Below are 21,813 nucleotides of genomic sequence, written 5' to 3' on the forward strand. Positions count from 1 at the left end.
CAGATTAATTCAGGACAGAGGGAAAAAGCAGTCTGTGCTATTCTCTACAGGAAATTTAGAAGAGAGGACTTAATGTTCTTTTTGTTGGGCGCTGCAAACAAAAGTTAACTACAACAGACCACTGATTTATGCAATCAAAATCCTTGCTGCACTGTGTGCAGAGCTCTTAAGGAGAGAAAATACCAAGTTAGGAACAAGTGAAAACTCTCTGCAAACTCTTCCTTTCAGTCCCACTTTCTGAGCATCAAATTATGGCCACAGGAGCTATTAATTTCAAGCATTTTTGGTCTATTTTGCTGTGTTTTAATAATGGGACCAGAATATCTGTAACCTCTATGATGGAGAAAAGCACTGACAATTCTCTTCCCTCCCCCCAGCAGAACCTGGAGCAGTCTATTCTATCCTGGCAACCAAGCCCAGTATCACAGAGATGCTGGCAGAGGTGGTGGTGCTGACTATAGAAAGGGTGTCAGGGGACTCTCCACCATGAAAATTGGAAGCCCCATGGGAGAATGACATTCAGGTTTCTCTGCTAGTAAAGGCCAAAACGCAAACCACCTTGCTGTTCCTAAGCAAGAACCTTCTCTCAAGCACAGGAAGCAGAAACATCAACAGAGCATGAGTTGGAAACACCACCCAGAGCGGGCCAGCGTGGTGCACTGGGATGGTGCTCGGAGGGGTGTCCCTCATGCACAACTAGGGGAATTTGGCTGTGAATTAAGGGTTGCAGCTGGGCCACCTCTGAGCTCTGCTTTCCCCCTTGATCTGGGCTTCGAGGGGCCGTGGTGGGGCTGCCGTGTGCTGCGGCTTTAAGGCACTGCCAGGCAGCAGCAGTTTCTCCAGGCTGGAGCACCAGGCAATGATCCTCTGCTCCACGGGGCTCGCAGCACTCGCTGCTCTCTGCTTAATAACATTTGGCTGCTGCTGAGACGGCTGACCAGAGAGCTCCAAGCTGCCTCCCAGCACGGCAGAGTCCCACCTGCCACCATGGCAGCAGCGCCCGGCTCCCCGGCGCTCAGAGCTGCCAAGGCGTGCAAGAAGCAGCGCACGGTGAAGCGTCAAACTGGCATCTACACCTACCAGGAGCCACCCCACAGGTAAGGGAGCTCCTTTCTCCTCAAGGGCGAGTCTGCTTTGTCTAGCACAGCAGTGGGATCTTGTCTTTTCACTTTCCTTCAGACAGAGTGCGTGTCAGAGACTGGAAAAGGTAGTGTGTTTCGAGTAACGGTGTGGTAGCATGGAAATGAGCGTGAGAAAAATCCTTCTCTGTATTTTAAGATACATTTCAAACCTCTTTAGGTTTTTTTGTTCTGCCAAAGTCACGTTTCATACGGAAACATAACATTGTACGTAAAGCAAAGTAACTCCAATGAGCTCAGTGTACAGCATGGTAAGAATTCTCTTATTCTTTTCCTGTGTAATTATAAATTTCCCTTGAATGTCCCCTGTGACTGAAGGGACAGGACTGCAGACCAGTGGATTAGTGGTCTGATGAAGTATGTCTCTCAAATACTATTCCACGGCATGGTTTAGGTTATGGTTTATTTCTAAGTGATTTAAAGGCTGCTTTTTCAGCTAAATAGCAGGGAACTTTCCCAACAAGCACATAGCAATACAACTGAGAAACTTCCTGGCTGGTGGCTGCTGCAGTACTTTAGATCCCTTGATGTCATTCAGGAAGAAACAGTCACCACAGGTTTTTAGACCTAAGCCTCTGCAAAAATGACTATTGCTGCTGTTTCATAGACCAACAGGGAATTGAAAGAGCTGTAGCTTAGCAAATGTGGTGACAGCATCAGAAAAGATGATTTAATAATCATCCACAGAAATCTGCATAAAGGCACATGAATCTTTTAACAGGGACAGGTAATTCTTGGTATGTGAGGTCCCACACCCCTGTCCCTGTCAGCAGGGAATAGGTTTAAATGGTGACCACGACTGAATCCCCTGCTCCCCCTGTTGTCACAAGGAAATATTTTATCGTTATTAAAATCAAAATAATAGATATGATTAATAAATGAATGTTACGTGCTCTTGCTGGAAATGTTTAGACAGCATTTTGTTCCAGAAAAATACACAGAGTCTTGCTAGCATGATGTACAAGCTGAATGGCTGGAAATGCTTGGAGAGGAAAGACTGAGATTCGTGGTCGGGAGTGGGGATAATTTATGACTGACCAGCAAGTGGTGGGGAGGGAAAGAGGCATGTCCTGGAGATGGGGAAATCACCCAAATTATTAATCAACTTTAAAACAATAAGGTCATGTGAGTTCCCTAGATCCCTGTCGTTACAATGCTCTAATAGGTTGGATCCTGTGCAAATCAACACTTTGCTGGGAATCCTCACGGGAATAACCTGTCCTCTTTTTCCTCTCGTGGGGCATGTGCTGGGCTGCCAGCAACTCAGATGATGATGTTGGTGAAGAGAAGGCTGAGAGCCATGACCCAGAGCAGATCTTTCAGAACATCCAGTACCAGAAGGAGATTATGTCCAATATCCGCTGCCGGCCGTGGCCGATGAGGCAGAAGCTGAGGGCGCTCAGGTAAAGGTGCCTGCACAGAGGTTTTCAGGCTCACTGACTGTGACAGTGCTTCCAGCCTCGGCAGTTTTTCAGTGCAAGCTGGAAGGGTTTGTGCACAGGAATGGTTAAGAGCTGCTAGGAAATCTGCCATGAGGATGCTCTGGGAAGATCTGAGAGCTGGCTGAAGGCAGCAGCCTCTGGGTGGACAGTCTGTAAGTGAAGTTGTTTCTGGTGCATGCCTGTGGCTCCCTTTAGAGAGTCCCAGCACAAAAGAGAGCAAGAAATCATGCTTTGGCTATTAACTATTAAAAGAGTGTTTCAGCTATTCAGTGGTCTAAGGAAAGGCTGTTGGTAATGCTCCATAATTTCTTTTTAAGTTAAACTGTTTCACTGTGTCCCAAAAAGGAGAACCAGTCTGCCTTTTTAAGGTAATTGCATGGTATACAAACAGAAGCTGGTCATATCTTAAGGCAACATATTGTAAATGCAGTAAATACTGGACAATTGTAGCTTTAAAAGTAGGGTCAGTGTAGTAATAAAATGTTCCACAGCTTAGGATTTCAATTATTATAATTCCAAATTGACAACGAAAGAGCAGGTGATTAATCTTTGGGCCACCTGTCTAAACTGTGTCAGGTTTTCACCTCATGACCTGTTTGAGACTTGGGGTTTTTTTCCCTTTTCATCTGGCATTTTCTCTCAAAACCCTGGATGGTTCTCAGATGTCAATAAAGCCATGAGAAATCCCTACCAGCAGCAGAGCCCTCGTGTAATGTGGGAAGCAAAGAGAGATTTTTCTCTCTTAGGCAGAGTCTGTGACTTGCTGCTTTCCTGTTGATCAGATCTTGGTGGTCCCCATCACCTTCTGCTGAGGTCAAAGACTGTGTATGACCAGATGAACATACACCTCTTTCCATCTCCCAAGAGAGCTACCCCAGGAAAGGTGTCAGTATCCACAGCAGATTACCAGGCTGTAAAGGGGATCTTGTCATTTTGCTCATTTGGGTTCTACTATTTTAAAAGAAAGACTTTGAAACAAAAGGACAGAGAAATAAATTAGAGGAACAGAAAGCTACCCCTGCAGTCAAACTCTTGAATGCTGAGTTGTCTCCGACAAAATTCTGAGTAAAGTACCAGCAAAAAGATCAATAGTCAGAGAAAAAAGCATTGCCTGAATTAAGGGCTGATGGTGAGACAGCCCATGGCTGTATTTCAGAGAATTTGGTAGTTGCTGCTTGTGCAGAATAAGAGGCCACAGGATCAATGTAGAGACTGAACCTCCACCCCCTTGTGCAGGCAGGCGAAGGAGATCGTGCTGAAGTACGAAGGGAGGCTCACGAGAACAAGAGGTTACCAGGCTGCTGGGGCAGAGGTACGGCTGCTTTGTCTTAAATATCTTAAATTTCTTGTTCCTACAAATAGCCACTTGCAGTTCTGATTCAGAGAAGTGTGTGTTTGCTATGCAGTCCTGATCCTCCAGCTCAGGAACTCCGTAGAGAGAGGAAAAAGCAGCTCAAAGCTTCTTTTATTTTTCCTTCTTCTTTTTTTATCATTGTAATTTTATTAATTACATTTTTGCAGATGCATTTCATGTGCTGAGGGATGAATATCCTTCTGTTAATGCAGTATAAGCTTTCTTTTCAGACAGCCTACAAATATTGATGCCTGCTAGAGGGGGTGATGTAAATGGGATAACAACAACACGATGCAATATTCTCTGAAGAGCTTTTTCAACAAACTGGGGCCACAGTTCAATAGCTTAGTATGAAAAATCTGTCTGGTTTTTAGTTTGGAAGACAATCCCACAATAGCTTATGGGAAATACATTATTAAAGAAGGGGTTTCGATTGCATAATACCAGAGAATTTGAATCAAATCTTAGCAAATCTATTTACACCACTGAAAATAGACTCTGGGCTGAGTTTCTGGAAATTTATAATATGCAGGAAATTGTACTTAATAAGCAACCAAGAGAAGAGTTCTTTAGTCATCTAAGCAGTCGAGATTTTTTTGTCATCATAACAAGCAGCCTTTTAATTACTAATTTATCTGAATTAAAATGACAGGGCTGTACCAATAGATAGAACACCATGCATTTTATTCACATGAACAAGAGAATAGGTATCTGCTGCTCTGTGATGTTGGCCCCCAGAAGCAACGTACACTTTCCAATGCAGAAAGAGTAAGTTTTCCTTGTTCTGCTTTTGCATGGGTGGCAAATGAAGTGGAAGTAAAAAATGCTGTTAAAATAAACTACTTTATTTTAAAATAAAATTTTAAAATAATTAAAATAAACAACTTTTTTTTTTAATATGAGTGGAACTAGGACTTTAGCTAGAAAGAGAAGTGCTAAATCAGAATGTCAGTAAATCAGAGATTGGGCTCGGTACTTGTTCATACCATTCTTCTTATACAAAACCAGAAGCTTTCATCTTAGAGTTCACAGTAAATAAAAGTTTGTGTCTAATCTAATTGCCTCTATTGTATTTGCTTGAAGACATTCAGCACAGGGATGTAATTCAGCAGTTAATTAGTACTGCTCATTACATGTAGGGGATTTGTATTCTTTTATCCTAGCACAGATTAGTGAGTATAGCCTTTACATTAGGGCTAAATTCAGCAACAGAATGAGCTGCCTTTTTTTGGTGTGGGGCTTTTTTTGTCTGTGTTTTTTTTAACTAGAAGATTTTTTTTTCCACATATTTTCTTAGAAAATAGCATGGTGACCAAGGAGACAAAAATTGTAGCACAGCAAAACAAGCACTCCATCATCAAAATTAAGAACTCAGGAGCTGAACATGTGCTAAGAACAAAATGCAGCTGCTGAGTGTACATGTATTTACATAAGTTTTTTTAATTTGCAAAATATATACTGTTCATGATTGGACAATCCACTCATGCTATTATTTATGAAAATTGAAGTTAAAAGACACTTTCACTATCTTGACCCTGAAAGCAATTTTCTTTTTTCAATTCAGTTATTTTACACTTGCTTTGTAGTTGTTTGTTGGGTTTTTTTCCCTTTTAAAGCCAGATGCCCATATTGTGGATTCAAAGAGTATAAATTATCTATTCAGCTACGCAGTAAGGAGGAAAAGAGATGATAGCTATCAAATTATAATTTTAGCAAATATTACTTCACTGTGGATGCATTGGTATTTTTTATAAATCTGTAGTGCAGCTGGCACAAGCTGCTTGAGTCGTTTCTCATCTCTGTGAACTCTGTTTTCAACTGAAAGTTGAAGTCCCAGCAATTCCCATGCAGTTCCCAGCATCTACAATTTCTTTGTTTAATTAAAATCCTTCCCATTCATGCAATTAAATACCCATATCACGATAAATATTAATTAACTTTGGCCAAAGAGATTGATTATATTTTCAGTAATTAAAATGTTTTTTACTCCTCTTTAATTTTAGGAGGTCAGATTACATGATATAATATTGACACTGCTATTAAAAATGCCTAAAATATAGGAGGGATTTTAATATCTAGCTATACTAAAAATACTTTATAATGCCCGGAATACAACTTTTTTTTTCCTGTTGATACTTCAAAGTTGTGGCTCTAACTCAACAACTCAAAAACTGCACTCACTTTTGCACAGGTGGATTTTATTTCTTCTCCCACATGTTCATGCACACCTCAGTGTGTGCAGGAAGATCCTCTGACCATGCCAAAAACGGAGGCTGAATAAAGACTCTACAAAATACAACCACAGGATTTCTGCAGGTGTCGGCTGCAATACACAGAGTTGAGAATATAGCAGTTGAATTTGCTGCTGTTGAATACAAAAGATTCTTTTTCCTCTAAGAGAATTTCCCCTGAGGCATTATGTTCCTAATAAGACCTTAGTCACCAATGTTTGTAACAATTTTTGTGATAAAAGATAAGACATGAGCAAATTACTCAGCACTTCATTTTTAATTTTTTTTTTTTTCATGTGCAGAAGTGTCATGTTTCTCATTTCTCTGCTTTTTTCTCAGCTTTGGAGGAAGTTTATTCGACTTGCATATAATTTTGTGGTAATCTTTATTCCTTGGGAAATGAGAATAAAGAAAATCGAGAGTAAGTATAAAGATTTAATGGTATTGGATAGTAGAACACTCGCTAAAATGCCGAGTCTTATGCTGTATTTTTTTAATGTACTGCATTAAATAATATTTGGGAGGGAGTTAAATGCAAATTTTCAGCAGGGAATTCTTTATTTAAAACTTAGCTTTTTCTTCCTTTCCAGGTACCTTAGAAATGCAACAGTTCTCATTGATGCTCTTAGTTGGGGGTGGGGAGGGGGGAAATTTTGAAAAAGTAAAATTTGTCCCACTGGAATTCTGAAAATAAAACAATTCCTTCGTTTGCTGAATGCCCGGCCTAAGAGAGGTTTCTCTTTTGGCCTGTTATTCAAATAACACTTCACAGATAAATGACACGAGCTTTTATACACTGTGCAGGTCAGGTAACTGGTTCTTTGTGGTTTAAGGTCATTTTGGGTCTGGAGTTGCCTCTTACTTCATCTTCCTGAGATGGCTGTTTGGAATCAATATTGTCCTTACCATAATGACGGGAGCATTTGTGGTCCTACCAGAGGTAAGAACTCATTGTTAATACTCGCAGAGAAACGCTTACTGTTGCACTTTCCTTTCTGAATGGAACCAACACCACACTTAAGATCATGCATCAGTTTGAAATGTACAACGTAAAATGAATTATTTAAAACAAATTCCCCTATTAAGAGGTTTTTCTCTGCCGAAGGGTAGCAGATTTTTGCTATTAGTTTTAGAGATGGTATTTTGTCAACATGGTACTAATGCTTTTAGAGAATATGTTTTTATCTGATTACTAGAATAGAGAACCCATTCTTAAAAGATGTAGTGGGCGTTGAGTACATTCAAGTCCTGTTAGTGTCATTTACAGGGAGAAAAAAAGAACATCCCTCTCCAGACTCTGGATTATTGCCCATTAGAAAGCATTTCCTAGAAGTTCTGAATAGCCACAATTTTGTTTAGTTCTTGCATGCAAGTAAGGCAATTTTTAAACTTTGTTAAATTATTCATAAACATTATTTTGCCTCACCTACCCTGTGCTTTAATAATGTTATCAGAAAACATGGGAATACCTGATTTTATTCTCACTGCGCGAAGTAAAAAAGTAAATACCGCTCGAACAAATAAAAGGTAAACTGGAAAAAAAAAAAGGTATTCACTTTCATTTTTTAATTTCTAATGAAAAGCAAATTTAATCCTGAAATATCATTTTGAGATCAAACACTGCCCCATTTAATTTAAAAATGCTCACATTAAAAGCATGGCTTTTTAAGCTGGCGCACTGCTGACACAGTACTTGCTACCCTGAGAGTACCACCCCTGTGGGCTGCTCTTGATGGGTTCCACTCTGCAGCCCTGGCTCAGATGGGCTCATGCAGCTCCTGAAACCTTCTCTCTCTTGCCCATCTTCTGAGACCTCCTCTCTCTCCTGCAGCTCCTGGCCGGAGCACCGTTCGGCAGCACAGTCAGCAAGACCATTCCCAAGGAGCACATCGCATCCGCTCAAGACCTGGACACCATCTGGTCACTAGGGGCAAGACTCAAACCACTCCTTATTATTTTGTTGTCACTGTTCCCTTGTAATTGTTGGTTACTGCTCTTACTGTCAGGTTCTGGTCTTTGCAGGGCTACCTCCAGTACTCTGTTCTGTTTTATGGCTATTATGGTCGTGACAGGAAGATTGGGAAAGCTGGATACCGGCTGCCTCTTGCCTACTTCCTTGTTGGAATGGCTGTGTTTGCTTACAGCTTCATCATTCTTCTAAAAAAGTAAGACCTCCCATTTACTGCTGTTCATAAACTTGTGTGTTCAGGCAGTCAGCAACGGTATTTACTCCACCTCCTCCTCTCTGTCCATTCTGTTTCGTTCTATTAACATGCTCAACTCTACTAGTATCAGAAAGGTAGACTGAGTTCAACTCTAGATTGCCCTTTATCTTGTTATCATTGTCACTCTCTGTTCCATTTCCCAGCCTATAAAAGGAGGCCAGCACAGATGATGATCTGTGTGCTTTGTGTTCGTGCAGTTTAAGGCCTAACACCCGTGGAAGTCCTTTCTCTTCTCCTCTTTTGTGTTATAAATATTGCTATGACAGAAATTTATATTTGAAGTGTAGTGCTTTCAGCATTATTATTATTCCCCTCTATTGAAATACAAATATAAAAATTCCATCCTAGGTGTGATATCATTTGCATTGCTTTAGGGGGTATGTGGCATCCCATTGGAATGTAAGCTTAACTTCTTCGCTGTGAAAGGGCCAGGAGTAGGAGTTACTTAGAGAGAGCAAGACTGCCAGTGCTGACCATAAATCCAGGGATGTACAATGCTTGGAGAAGGGGCAAGGTCACTCTATCCTCTCCTGATTTGCTTTCTCTTCCCTTCTGGATACCTATTTATCTGGCACAGTCCAGGGACATTTTCAGTGCTGTCTGTAATAGCTCTCAGTTTTGAGGTCAAACCTTTCCTTTTCATTTATTTTTATTCTACCTGCTAGTTTGTGCCAAGGGTCTCTGGTATATGTGACACTGATCTATGCATCTGCAGTTTCTGGATATGATTAGCTCTTCTCCTGACTTAGCTCAGTGACTCTTTGCTCAGCTGTGTACAGCTCCCCTTTAGCATTGTCCTTTTAGGGGCCCTTTCTTTCATAAGCTATTAATCTTCATTTCATTTCCTATGCTTTGCAATATTCTGCCACCTTGCCTACCTGACATGAGTAGGAGGGGTTTTCTTTCTTTTTCCCAAGGTCTGTAAAATGGCACTAGGTTTCTATTTGGCTATAACATATATTTTGAGGGTGAAAACAATACAGCAAACAAACAGATTTTGTGCACAATCAGTAGTTATGTGCCAAACTAGATTTAATTCCTGTAACAGTGATCTCAGTGACGGAATCTTCCAGCTGGATCCTACCTAGAAGTTGTAAAACTGAAATAGGTGTAAGTCCACAGTTCTAGTGAGATTTATTTGCTTTATTTGTCAGTTATAAAGACTGTAAATATTGAAATGCTCTTCCACAGTGAGTCATTTCTCACTAGATGTAAAGTGAAGTTCATGAGCTGCACGTCACCCTGTTTTATGCTCTTCAGAAGGCTGCCAAGAGTGATACTAACTTCTGCAAACCTTTGGTAGCTCCAAATGTGTAAACATCTGAAAACCATAAACCAAACCAGTGACTTCTCTCATTACCATCTTCACACACTAGAGCAGTTAAATATCTGTTACTTTTCCACAGAATGGCAAAGAACTCAAGAATGAGTTTAGCAAGTGCCTCTGATGAAAATTACACTTTCTGCTGGAGACTGTTCTGTGCTTGGGACTATTTGATAGGGAACCCTGAGGCTGCAGAGAGCAAAGCTGCTGCCATAGTCAACAGCATCAGGGTGAGCAACTGACCTTCAAATTATTTCAAGTTGATTTACTTGTTAATCTGTAAGCCATGTAAGTCTTTCCTCTCATCCTCTTGGGTTTTGGTATTTATTTACAGATCTATTTGCCTAGGGCAGGGCTGGTATCACATCTGTGTGGTATTGCAGGCACATCATATTTGCTGACGTTCTGTCCTGGCAAGGCCATTGTGTCCTTCCTTGGGAGAGTTTTATTTAATGCCCCTGTATGTGTGACAAGAAGTTAGATAACTAGAAACAAATTTGCTTGTGATGAAATTTCACTGAGTGTTGGAATCAAATGTGTGTTAACAATTGATTTGGCAGGAAAATAAACAAATTCATAGAATGTATAATTGTTTTTATGCAAAGGAAGTATTTTATGCCTCAGGGAATCCATGTGGAGAAGCAGAACAGCTCATATTTGACAAGATGCTTTTTTACATGACAATAAGTTTTATATCTCTCTCTCTGGTTTCTAACTTCCTGCACACAATTTATCGTTCTTTCTTCTTTATTTTATCAGCTATTAATCAGGCTCCCCAGGGAAGTGGTCATGGCACCAAGCCTGTCAGAGTTCAAGGAGCATCTGGATGATGCTTTTAGTCAAATTGTTTAGTTCTAAGTATTCCTCTGAGCAGCAGGGATTTGGACTCAATGGTCTTTATGGGTCCTTTCCAACTTGAGAGATTCTGTAATTCTTTGGTTTATTTAATCTCTCTGTAACAAATGAGGGGCATCGTACAGGTCTCTCAATGTAAGAGAAACTGCTAAAAATACAGAAGTTGTGCATTTAGAATTTAAGAGCATATGTGGTTTCATCAAAAGTAATTTATTTCTCAAATTTGGTGTATTGTCATTGAACAAAAATTACTTCAAATTGTGCCAAGGGTAAATTAATAAGCTATGATATTTAGTTATTTCAATGACTGACGATAACTTCTGACAGCACTGTATTATATAAATGGCACCCAGATTTTAAAGGAGCATCCTGCCAAAACATCTGGAAGTGTAACCCTCTGGTTATACCTCCTGGAACATGCATGACTGAAAGTGCATGAGTATCTGCTTACTGTGTATTTGTTCCTCAGAAATCTCCATCACTTTTTAATATCACATATCAGTGTTACAAATCAATGAGGGCAGTGGTATTTATCTGCTTGCACCTCCAGGATGCGATGGTTTTTTGTTAGTGTATTTTAATTTCTGTGAAAGATACGAGCATTATTTTTGCTGAACATTATTAAAATGGTAATGCTGTGTTTCTTTCAAGGAAGCTATATTGGAAGAGCAGGAAAAGAAGAAAAGCAAGAACTTGTATGTATATAAGATACGAGATACTTTTCAAAGCACTGCTTTGATGCAGATATCAGTGCTAATCTGCTTGTCCTGTACTTCTAAACCATGTTAGAAATGACCCCCAACCTGCTGTATTGGTTGCATCTTTCTTTTTTTCCTAGGGCAGTGACCATAAGCTTAAGAATTATTGCAAACATCCTCGTGCTTCTCTCCCTTGCTGGAAGTATTTACATCATCTACTTTGTCGTGGATCGATCCCAAAGGTTAGAGCGCACCAAAAAGGAATTGACTCTTTGGGAAAAAAATGAGGTACACTGTCTTTATGCCACCTCTGTTTTAGAAGGAGGATTGCTGTCTGGGGGCTTTCTGTAGCAATATTGTGCACAGAGGTGTAAATAGCAAGAGATGAGCCAGGAGAAATGAGGAGTGAGTGGGCAGACCTGGATCTGCCTTGGCACGCTTGCTCCCTCAGCTCTGCAGCCAGGTGTTAGTGCAGCTGAGCTGGGCAGAGGGGGTTGCAGATGCTCATTTCACACAGAGTGCAGTTCTAGCAGGTCCCTATTTTGTGAGGACAAAGCTTAATCTCTCCCATCACTTACAAATCTACTTTTACACCCAGGAGTGAGCTGAGCAAACACTGGCCAACAGACTAGAAAGGAACTGACCTTGATAACAGTGATTGATTCAGTATCAGGGGATACGGAATGTTCTGCGAATATTTTCATTCAGAGGAATGAGTGAGAGTAGGAAGTGGATAGGTATGGAGAAGCCACTCACCCATTTCAGAGGAACATGCTAGCTTAGTATTTTCTCCATGTGAAGTTTTCATTTCAATTAATAAAGTAGAACTTTGAAGCTACAATATCTGGAGTAAAGACTCACGAGTGATATTCCAGATCTATAATTCTGGATCATAACTACTGTTATTACTAATGTCAATAATAACTTTTTAAAGCATCTCCTCCAAGGAAAACAATCACCAAAGCACGTGCCTCAGCAGTATTTCAATCAGCACCCAAGATTCCACAGATGATCTTCATCAAATGGTACAAAAATGCCACGTTTCTGTTCCATAGGTAAGCGTAGTTGTGTCACTGATCACAATGATTGCACCCTCTGCTTTTGAACTTGTGGCAGCTCTGGAGATGTATCATCCAAGGACCACTCTTCGCTTCCAGCTTGCCAGGTATGGGCATTGTGCAGTGTAGGAAATACGTGGGGAGAGAGGGAGGAATAGGAGGGGTGTGTTCTGGTTGAGTGTTTTAATGCAGCCAAATGCTGGTAACCTGTATTTTATTCTCTTTTCAGGGTTCTTGTCCTATACCTGGGAAACCTCTACAGTTTAATCATTGCTCTCCTGGATAAAGTGGACAGTATGAGTGTCACTGTAAGTTTAACTTGATGTTTTCTGATGTGTAAAGCTACTAGACTTCATAGACAGAATTATGTTTATTGTAAAATATATGAAGTCAGATGAAAATTTATTTGAAATTGATTAAAATATTATAGTTTGATAGGATTGTAGAGTTAAGTTTGGATAACAATGTTCATTTACAACTACTTATAGGGGTTTTAAAATTAGTCTTTTAGGACAACTGGATTCATTTGATTGCTGATGTAACAAGATAAATAGATTTCTGTGCATTGCTAAACTATTAAAAAAAAAGTCATCACTCTAGGTCAAATATTTCCACCTGCCTAAATCAGCTTTAAGTCCTGCCCTTTGGTGTTCCATCTGACTCTGTCCCTTGACAGCTGTTTAACAGTTGCCTAACTGCTGCTTGAAAACATATGAAGAAATGTCTGTGTGTGTGTGTGTGTGCTGTAGAACGTACAGACATCAGCACCTATGTGCAGTTAAAAAGTAGCTTTTGGGACATTTATTATTTCAGGACTCTGATGTGAACAACAATGCAAGTAATTCTACCACCTCCTTAGCAACTCTTTCCAAGGATGACAATTTAACCATTCCTAATGTACAAATGAAGAGAAACGGCTTTGTCACATCGGAAGAGCATCGCACCCAAGGCCTGACGGTCTCTGACTCGCTGGTTAACCAAACAATTTCCTTTAACACCCAGAACCCACAGGATCAGTGCTGGGAGACGTATGTTGGTCAAGTATGTAATTGTTTCATTATGTCATCAACTTAGTCCACTTAATCCACATTTGACAAAAAATTAAAATTATGTTGTACTGTGTTTAATTTTAGAATTTTTTTTCCTATAAATTCCAGAATTTAGCTAAGGATGGTGTAGGACGAGTAAAGACTGTGCAAAGTGGTACGGTCACAGATACAAGCTTTGGGTTTTGTTCAGTATCTACGGCATATTCAGTGTTGTTCAAATGTTCTTTTGCCAGGCTTTGGTGTCTGTCTTCAGCTCTGCACAGGCAGATCTGTACAGATCTGTGATACAGATCCTATTTTAACAGGGTACATCCTTCTAACCACTACAGAGAAACAAGACCGTACAGACATATAAGCAGCACCATGCACTCTGTGCAGATTCAGACTGCTGCCTGAAGAGATGGAGATGCAGACCTGAAACAAGCATGAGATTGTGCTCTTGGTCTTTTGTACAATATCGGAAGTCTCTGTACATTCTGCCACAATAAATCTCTAGAGAATCAAGTGCTCTTCACTTTTTCAGAGGGAGAGAGAACAACAACACAAGGTTTCGAAATACCATCAGTTTGCAGGAATGAGGACAGTTGGATGGCAGTGCCATGTTCCCACAGCTGGGGTGCAGAAAATCTGCAGATTTAATATGAGACCTTTTGCTTCCCTACATGTGAAGGGTACATGACTTGTGACTTCCAGGAGCACTAATACATTGAGAGAGAAATTTTAACCACAAAAATGCAAAAGATGTCAGTGATCCATTTGAGACTTTGGTCTCTGTCAGTGTCATACTCATGTCTAAGCCACTGGACTAAAGATGTTACTGTGCTTCTGACTTGCTGAGCTTCTTGTTCCAGAGTGAGGAATATTAAAGGTCTTGTTTGATCGTTGGGAGCAAAAGACCCCTCCTAGCCTGACTTCTATTCTTGTATATCCCTCTCCCTTTTGCACAGCCTCATAGAAAATAAGGGGGGTTGAATGTTTGCTTTTTTCCCCAGAATTGCCAAGACATGTATGGAACTGATTTTTTCCTATTTAATTGTATATTTTTAAAGCTCAATTAAATATAGGATAACCCCATTCTTTCGTAAGCACTAAACAACTGTCTTTTATGGTTTGATAATCCTATGCCATTGGGTTGTGGGGCGTTTGAATAATAAGATTTTTTTCATTGTGAAGCACTTTGCAAATATGTATCACAAGAGTCAGCTTAATAAAAGATTGGATGCAATAGAAAAAGCCAACCTATTTCAGTTTAGCTAAATACATTTTTAGAACATTAAAAAGAAAGTTTGATACCATAATGGCCAGAATTTTATTGCTGCAAGCAATAAAAGGCACTCTGGAAGCTTGATTATATTTATTCTCTTTAACAGAACAAAGACAAGTAAGGGAAAAGTCAAACAGGAAAAGCGCAAAAGGAAGTTATTTATACATTCAATTCATATTTTATCAGAATACAAACTTGAACCAAAAATACAAGTAAAAATGCAAAAGAGCCATATGCAGTCCATTTACTTTCAGAATGACTCAGTATGTGTGAACAATGTGTATTTCAGGAGATGCTAAAGCTTTCAATTATCGACATGATTTTCACAGTCGCAAGCATCCTGCTGATTGATTTTTTCCGTGGACTGTGTGTCCGGTACTTGAGTGATTGCTGGTGCTGGGATCTAGAAAGCAAGTTTGTAAGTACAGTCCTTATTTTATCAAGCTAAGATGTTGAAGATGGGTAGGCTCCTTCCCTCAGTACTAAATGTCCTTGAAGACTTTCCACAGATGAGTAATTTCTTGGCAGCACACATCCATAAAGGCCCAGCTCACACTGAGTTTAAATTGGAGGGCACAAGATAAATGTTGAGATTTACTGTTTTTCTCAAGCCTATTTGCGTGGCTCTGGTGCAAAAATTTTTGGTTTTCACAAAATGAGATCATAGAGCAGTTCCCACAGTCTAAGGTGACACAGAGGGCACGTAGTTGTTCCCTACATCCTCTTTTCTGCAGCTGTAACATCTTTACCTAACATAGATAGTGGTCCAAGAAACAGTAACCAACAGCAAATAGCCCTTTAAGAAAACTGCAGTGGTTAATACCTGGTTAGCAAGAAGCTGTTGGCATGAAAGGCTGAGGGCTGGCTGTTCTTTGTCCTTAAAGATGTGAAGTAAACTAGAGAGGAATTAGTTCATTTAATCCCTGGCTGCAGAGTAGGTTTTGCTGTGTTCCCACTGCCTGCCAGAAGTTGGGGTTTGATCTGGGCGCTTCAGGCTATGTGCTGTCTGCAAACTGATTCAGTCAAATGCTTCTAATAAATGATCTGAAAACAAGATTAAGACAAAGGTATTCATCTTACACTGTGTTTCTTGTAGCCAGAATATGGAGAATTCAAAATTGCAGAGAATGTATTGCATCTGGTCTACAACCAAGGAATGATCTGGTATGTAGTCCTTATGTGATTTTTATTGTCCTTTGTGGGGTGATTGCTAGGTCAATCTGATGATTTAAAAAAAACCTATTGAAGTAGGATATTGGCAGTGTAGTTCTTTATATTAAGAGATCATCTGTTAATAGTGAGTGGTTGTTTACCTGGCATGGGGTTTGGGGGCTTTTTTAGTGTATTCTATTGCTATCAAAATGGCTTCTGGCACTGACATGACACGATTTTCCCAGGATGGGAGCTTTCTTTTCACCGTGCTTACCAGCATTCAATGTACTGAAGTTGATTGGACTCATGTACCTGAGGAGCTGGGCTGTGCTGACGTGCAATGTACCACATCAGCAGGTTTTCAGAGCATCTCGGTGAGTCAAAATGAGAATGACAGACAAGGAATAAATCAAATGCAGGAAATGTCTTTTGTGCACATGAAGAAAATGACAGGAGATTTTTAGCTCTAAAAGCTGACAATCAAATGACACACTAACACTGATAAGCAAAGGTCTGTGGAAAAAAAACGTAATTACTGAGAAAATGGAAGGTTTGTGAAGCAGGATAGTTGAAGATGTGCAAGAACTAAAAAATATGTCAGGGAATATTCCCAGAGAGCTATTATGGCCTAACATAAATGCTTTATTTCCATACAAATCTGACAGAGCACAATAACTACATGTGTTAACTATTACAAGTCCTATTTCTTGACGTTTCTCTCTTTAAAAGCCATGCAGTATCTGCTTTTGTTTGTTGCATTGCACAAAGATTTCCTCATTTTTCTTTCATCATGATGAATATCTTAATTGTTTATTCAAAATGCAGATAATGTAGAGCATCGTTAATTCTTAATAGTTATTTCTAACATTTTTTTTTTTAAGATTAATTTACTTTTGCCACTGTTCTTTTTCCCCCCCAACACAACTGGGCAGTAAGGGCAGCTTTTGTCAAAGGGTGCAGTAACCAGTTCTCTGGCTGCAGCAGTAGTATCTGGAAAGCCGTGAAAATAGAATTTTGCTCATTAAGAGTCTGTTCAAACCAGCTCAGTTCAGACTTTCTAATTATAGCAGAATGATTTTAATCTTTCAGACATGTTGATGTTGAACTGGATAGGTAGATTCAGACTTGCACCTTTTATGTTGCCTCTGGTTTTCTCTCTGATTAGTGTAATCTGAAACATGTTACACCTTCTTGCAGATCCAATAATTTCTACTTGGCCATGTTGCTGTTTATGTTGTTCCTGTGCATGTTACCAACAATTTTTGCTATTGCCCGATACAAGCCATCCTCAAGCTGTGGCCCCTTCAGGTAGGGTACACTGGACTAATGAAAATTGCAAAGATTTTATTCCCCCCCTTACAATAAACTTACCATGTTCCATAATACACAAATTACAGATGTAAATTTTAAAAAAGTTGATAGGACAATGCTTTTCTGCTACCAGTATTTTACAGTTTATGGTTTAATAAGGTGGATATGTCAACATTCTGAGTTGATTTGCTTTATATACATAACTTCGTTAGTTTATATTTACATAATGCAATGTGCCACTGAGCAATCTCCCAAACATCACTGCCTTGTGTCTCAATTCAAGCACTCTCCAAGCTTGCTTTTTATTCAGTGCAACAAAATGTAGTCAGGATTCCTTACAGCTTAATTTTACCTTTTTTCCCTCCCATACCTCCTATAGTGGTCAAGAAAAAATATATGATATTGTTTCTGAAACAATTCAGAATGATTTTCCCACGTGGTTCAACACAGTGCTTACTTACATCAGCAGTCCTGTGGTTGTCCTCCCTGCACTACTACTGTTATTGTAAGTACTTTGGTTTTTGTAGGCAGGTTAAATTGAGTGTATTAAGCTGGCCTTATCTCTGGAGAGTCAAATGTAGATACTGAGGAACAAACACTGCATTGTTGCAGTTTCATTAAGCATAACTAAAAAACCAATTCCAACTCCCCACTGAATATGTGGTATATGGATCAGACAGGAACGAAAGTATGTTAAAATGACTGTCAAAAAGGAATTTCTCATTCTGGGATGCTTTGTTAGAGCAAGTTCACTGTACTGTGTCAAGGCTTGCAGTGCTGATGGCTCCAGGAAGTTTAAGAACCATTTTTCCTCTAAAGAGTTCCTCAGAAATAAATTTTCCATTTCTTCATGGACATTAGTTCAGTTTGTGACAGTGAACAGGGCTTGGTTTTTCATTTAAAGAAGCTACTCAGTCATCCTGATTTCTGACAAGATAAATCAATTATGACAGTCTGCTCTTAAGTGTTAATGTAATATAACTTGCTGCAGACTCTCCAGTGGAAATCTTTTCTTACTTGGGTTATAAATAATTGTTCACAGTTGGGAAATAACATTAACTTTGAGCTGTCTGAAATTCACTTTGCTTCTATGAAATGTTCTATTTTGTTTTGCATGTACCTTTGTACCATTTTTTTCCTCTGTAAACTGCAGACAAAGGCAGAGTTTGTCCCACCGGTGGCTTTTCAGTCAAATCAGAAAGACCAAAGCAACACTTTTATCTGTAACTTTTTCCTCTAAGGTCCCAGCCATGTAATATTTGCAAATTTAAGTATTCCTATTGACTGCTTCAAACTGATGGCTAAGCACATATGTAATTGTTTGCGGTATGAAGTCTAGCTATAAGACTTTGTCTGAAAGCCAGTGCAATCCATTAGGTCAGGCCATAATCCGCCAGGATCTGATCTCAGCTGTGCCAGGGTAAACAAGGTGTTATTTCAGCCAGCCAACAAAATTGCGTTGGTACGGTTGTGCAAACTCAGCTGCAACTCTGGTGTCTCTGTTCTGTAACCTTGGACTGGGAAAAAAAAACAAGAAACAAGACAATATCTGTCAAAATGAAGTGCCCAGAATTAAAAAAAACCAAACAAACCAACCAACTAGAAATGCATCCCAGGTTACATGCACAATGAAAAGACCTGCAAAAAACACAGGTAAAATTAGAACTGCTGCTAAATCTGTTTTCAGTGTCATTTCTTTCTTTCATGTATGTTTGCTTGAAAGAAGGCTGTAATCCATGATTACAGTACAAGGAAATGCTACAAAGCAGCAGCTGAACTTGCACATCATTTTGACCTATAAACCCTCAAAAAGAAACTGTCAAGAATGTCTGAAGTGACTCATATCACCCCTTGCTCTTCTAGCATGCTAATCTACTACCTGCAAAGTATTGCAAGATCATTAAAATTCACCAACAATCAACTGAGAATGAAGATACAAACAGTAAGTATGGTGCAAAGCACTTTTACATGTAATTTGGTGTCTCTTCAGTAAAGAGGCTAATTAAATCTCTGAAGTCACTTCTAGTGTTTCACAATGTAAAACAAATCCTGTATTTTTCATCCTTACACAGCAGGGGATGTACTCTCTAATCCATAATAATTTACGGATTCTCACCCTTCTGCATGTATTTTAGGAAAGAACTGAAGATAAGAAAAAGGTGGTTCAGATGGCAGTAGGTAAGTTGGTGACCTTTAGAAATGCCACTATTAATAAAGCATTTGGATATGAACACATTTGGATTTCTCGTAAATATAGGGAAGTACAAGTACAATTTTAAAACTGTATTTCCTGTAGAATCCTCTTTTGAGATGGTTTCTGAGCTCAGTTTGCCTTAATCTTGGCAACACTGAAAGACATGGGGCGCGGTTTAAACCTGAATTCACCTGGAATCTTTGCATGGGGTATTTTCCTGCTTTCATCACCAATAGGGCAGAACCTGAGAACCTTTGGGGATTCAAATCATCTCAGAACTTGCATGCAATTCAGAGTCTTGTAGGCAGAAGAAAAAATGTCTTTTTGCCCATTTTGGAATCCTACAGCGCAAAATCCAGTGTTTTTTCTGTGTCCCCAGTACTCCATCTGCCACATACTGCAGTACGAAGATCCACCCCTTTGTCACCAAGTCTCCCAGTGTGACACCAGTTTCTCTTTTCTGAACACAGAGGGTTCTGTTGGCCTTGGATCCCTGACTGAAGGGGGAATTTGAGGCACTACATTTATACAGAAGTTTCTAAATTTAGAGACCTTGATAGTTCCTGTAATTTTTTTCTAGCCAGAATCCAAAATCTGGATGCTAATGACAAGAGACCAGAGCAAGAAACTGATATTATCAGCCAGGAGTCTTCTGTTCGGTCCTCAACACCCCGAAAGAATGGCAGCGTCTTGAACTTTGAATCTCCCGTGAGCAAAGGCACCAGAATTCAAACCATTTCCCAGTCTGTGCCCCAATCTGTGCCATCAACTGATGTTGCAAGACCTGCCAACGCAACTCCCACAACTTCGACCTCTTTAACATCAGCTCCCTCCATGTCAAGTGTACAGAAACCAAGAAATGATCATATCACAAACAGGTAAGACTGCTTTGGTTATAAAATGACGCTTATTCCAGCAGCTCCATGCCAAACCTGCTCCTTTACAAAACAGCAGTGTATTCAGACTGTCCGGAGCTGTAAGACAGCAGAAGAATTTTTTAAAAGCAGATTAATTCATGGGGTACCATTGATACTGCTGGTGACACCACCTCCTTAACTCTCCCTTAACCGAGATGGGATTATAAACCTTTTGAAATGAGGTAGCTGATGAAGTTTACACACAGCTCAAGCAAAGGTAAATACTACACTTGCCCTCAGGCACATAACTAAAATAGTTTGTGCAGGATACCATCTCCATGAACAAAACAAACACGGAGTGAAGGAACTCTCTGCAGAATGTCTGTGCAGGTTTAGTTGCAGGACAACAAATTTTGGATATCAGTAGATGGGTGCTTTAAGCTATCTGTTGGGCTTATTTTCCAAGTGGATAAAGAACAATTCCCAGAACAATAAGAAAACAGAAAGGGAATGAAACTTGAGAGGACAATTGCGTTACCTTTTCCTAGAGAAGAACAAATATATCTCCTAATTTCTATGGTATGTTTCTCAAAATGGTTCTAAAAATGTGGAACAGTGGAGATATGATGATCTCCACTCTTTAAACCTAGTGTTTGACTTCCAGAGCTGTGAATTTTTTTATATCTTTCAATTCCATTAACTGATAAGTGTGTGTATCAATATTTCCTCTCTTTTTCTTTCTTCCTAAAGATACCCAAGTGTTGTTCACAGGAGTGCAAGTGAGCTGTGCAAAACAAAGCCCTACACACCAGTGACTTTCAAAAAGCACACTGAAGATGTTCATTCTGACCCTCTCTTCAGAAAAGCCATTCGGCAGGTAAATTCAGATGCCCTTGGGGCAGGACCTCCTGTTTTTTTGGGATGTAGACCATATGCTACCAGGTATTTTCTGGTCAATGAAAACGAGTGCCGCAAAAAATCACTCCGTTCCACCTCCCGACTCCAAAGGCATCTCAGAAAAGAGGAATCGGGAGACATTATTGAGTTGTACCCACACCACATCAGAAGATATGTGGTTCGAACACCACACCAGATGTATTCCCCCCATCCCAGTGAAGATGAGGAGGACGAAGAAGAACTTGAGAGAGAATTCATGAGCAGATCCCATCGCCCTCGCTCACTGTCTGACCTTCGCCCAGCACCCCAGTTTTACATTGGGGAACATGCTGATGGCCACATTCTAATGAGCAAAGATCTAGCCAGAGTGCATTACAAATCCTGGGATGATGGTTTTGAGATGGATCTGGACAGGCCTCCATATGCTTACAAGAAAGTGCACCTGAACTATCCTGAGCCACGTGTGAAACCAAAATCAAAGCAAAAGCTGGAGCAATCTCTAACAGAGTCTGATTCCATTTCCATTGAATCCAGCAGTGATCCGCAGAACAGCAGCAATGATCAGTACATCCAGGTCATTCATAGCAAGGACAAGTATCCAAAAGCTGGGACAAAACTCGCCAAAAAGAAAACAAAAAACAGTGTTGATCTAAGTGTGTCTGAGCCTAGTGAACTGGTGTGCTCAAATGTCTGAGAAAGTGCCCCAGCCTCGTTGTGTTTTGAGCAGGTGTAGATGCAGTTGTACTTTACTTGCTGTTTGAGG

General features: G+C 39.9%; 1 protein-coding gene across 1 annotated transcript; it reads left to right on the forward strand.

The window, feature by feature from the left end:
• Positions 1 to 987: 987 nt before the first annotated feature.
• TMC3 (transmembrane channel like 3) lies at positions 988 to 21,744 on the forward strand (the record flags this gene model as incomplete). Its single annotated transcript, XM_082291112.1, has 22 exons — positions 988 to 1,097; positions 2,399 to 2,542; positions 3,818 to 3,893; positions 6,506 to 6,587; positions 7,000 to 7,106; positions 7,998 to 8,096; positions 8,189 to 8,331; positions 9,798 to 9,945; positions 11,222 to 11,265; positions 11,409 to 11,556; positions 12,324 to 12,433; positions 12,556 to 12,634; positions 13,140 to 13,367; positions 14,929 to 15,057; positions 15,736 to 15,803; positions 16,037 to 16,165; positions 16,989 to 17,099; positions 17,482 to 17,607; positions 18,966 to 19,044; positions 19,238 to 19,280; positions 19,877 to 20,174; positions 20,904 to 21,744. 22 exons carry the CDS (start codon positions 988 to 990, stop codon positions 21,742 to 21,744), a joined length of 3,342 nt encoding a protein of 1,113 aa, XP_082147238.1.
• Positions 21,745 to 21,813: the final 69 nt, after the last annotated feature.

This window comes from Coloeus monedula, assembly GCF_965178545.1.
Source record: "Coloeus monedula genome assembly, chromosome: 14".
Taxonomy (NCBI): Eukaryota; Metazoa; Chordata; class Aves; order Passeriformes; family Corvidae; genus Coloeus; species Coloeus monedula.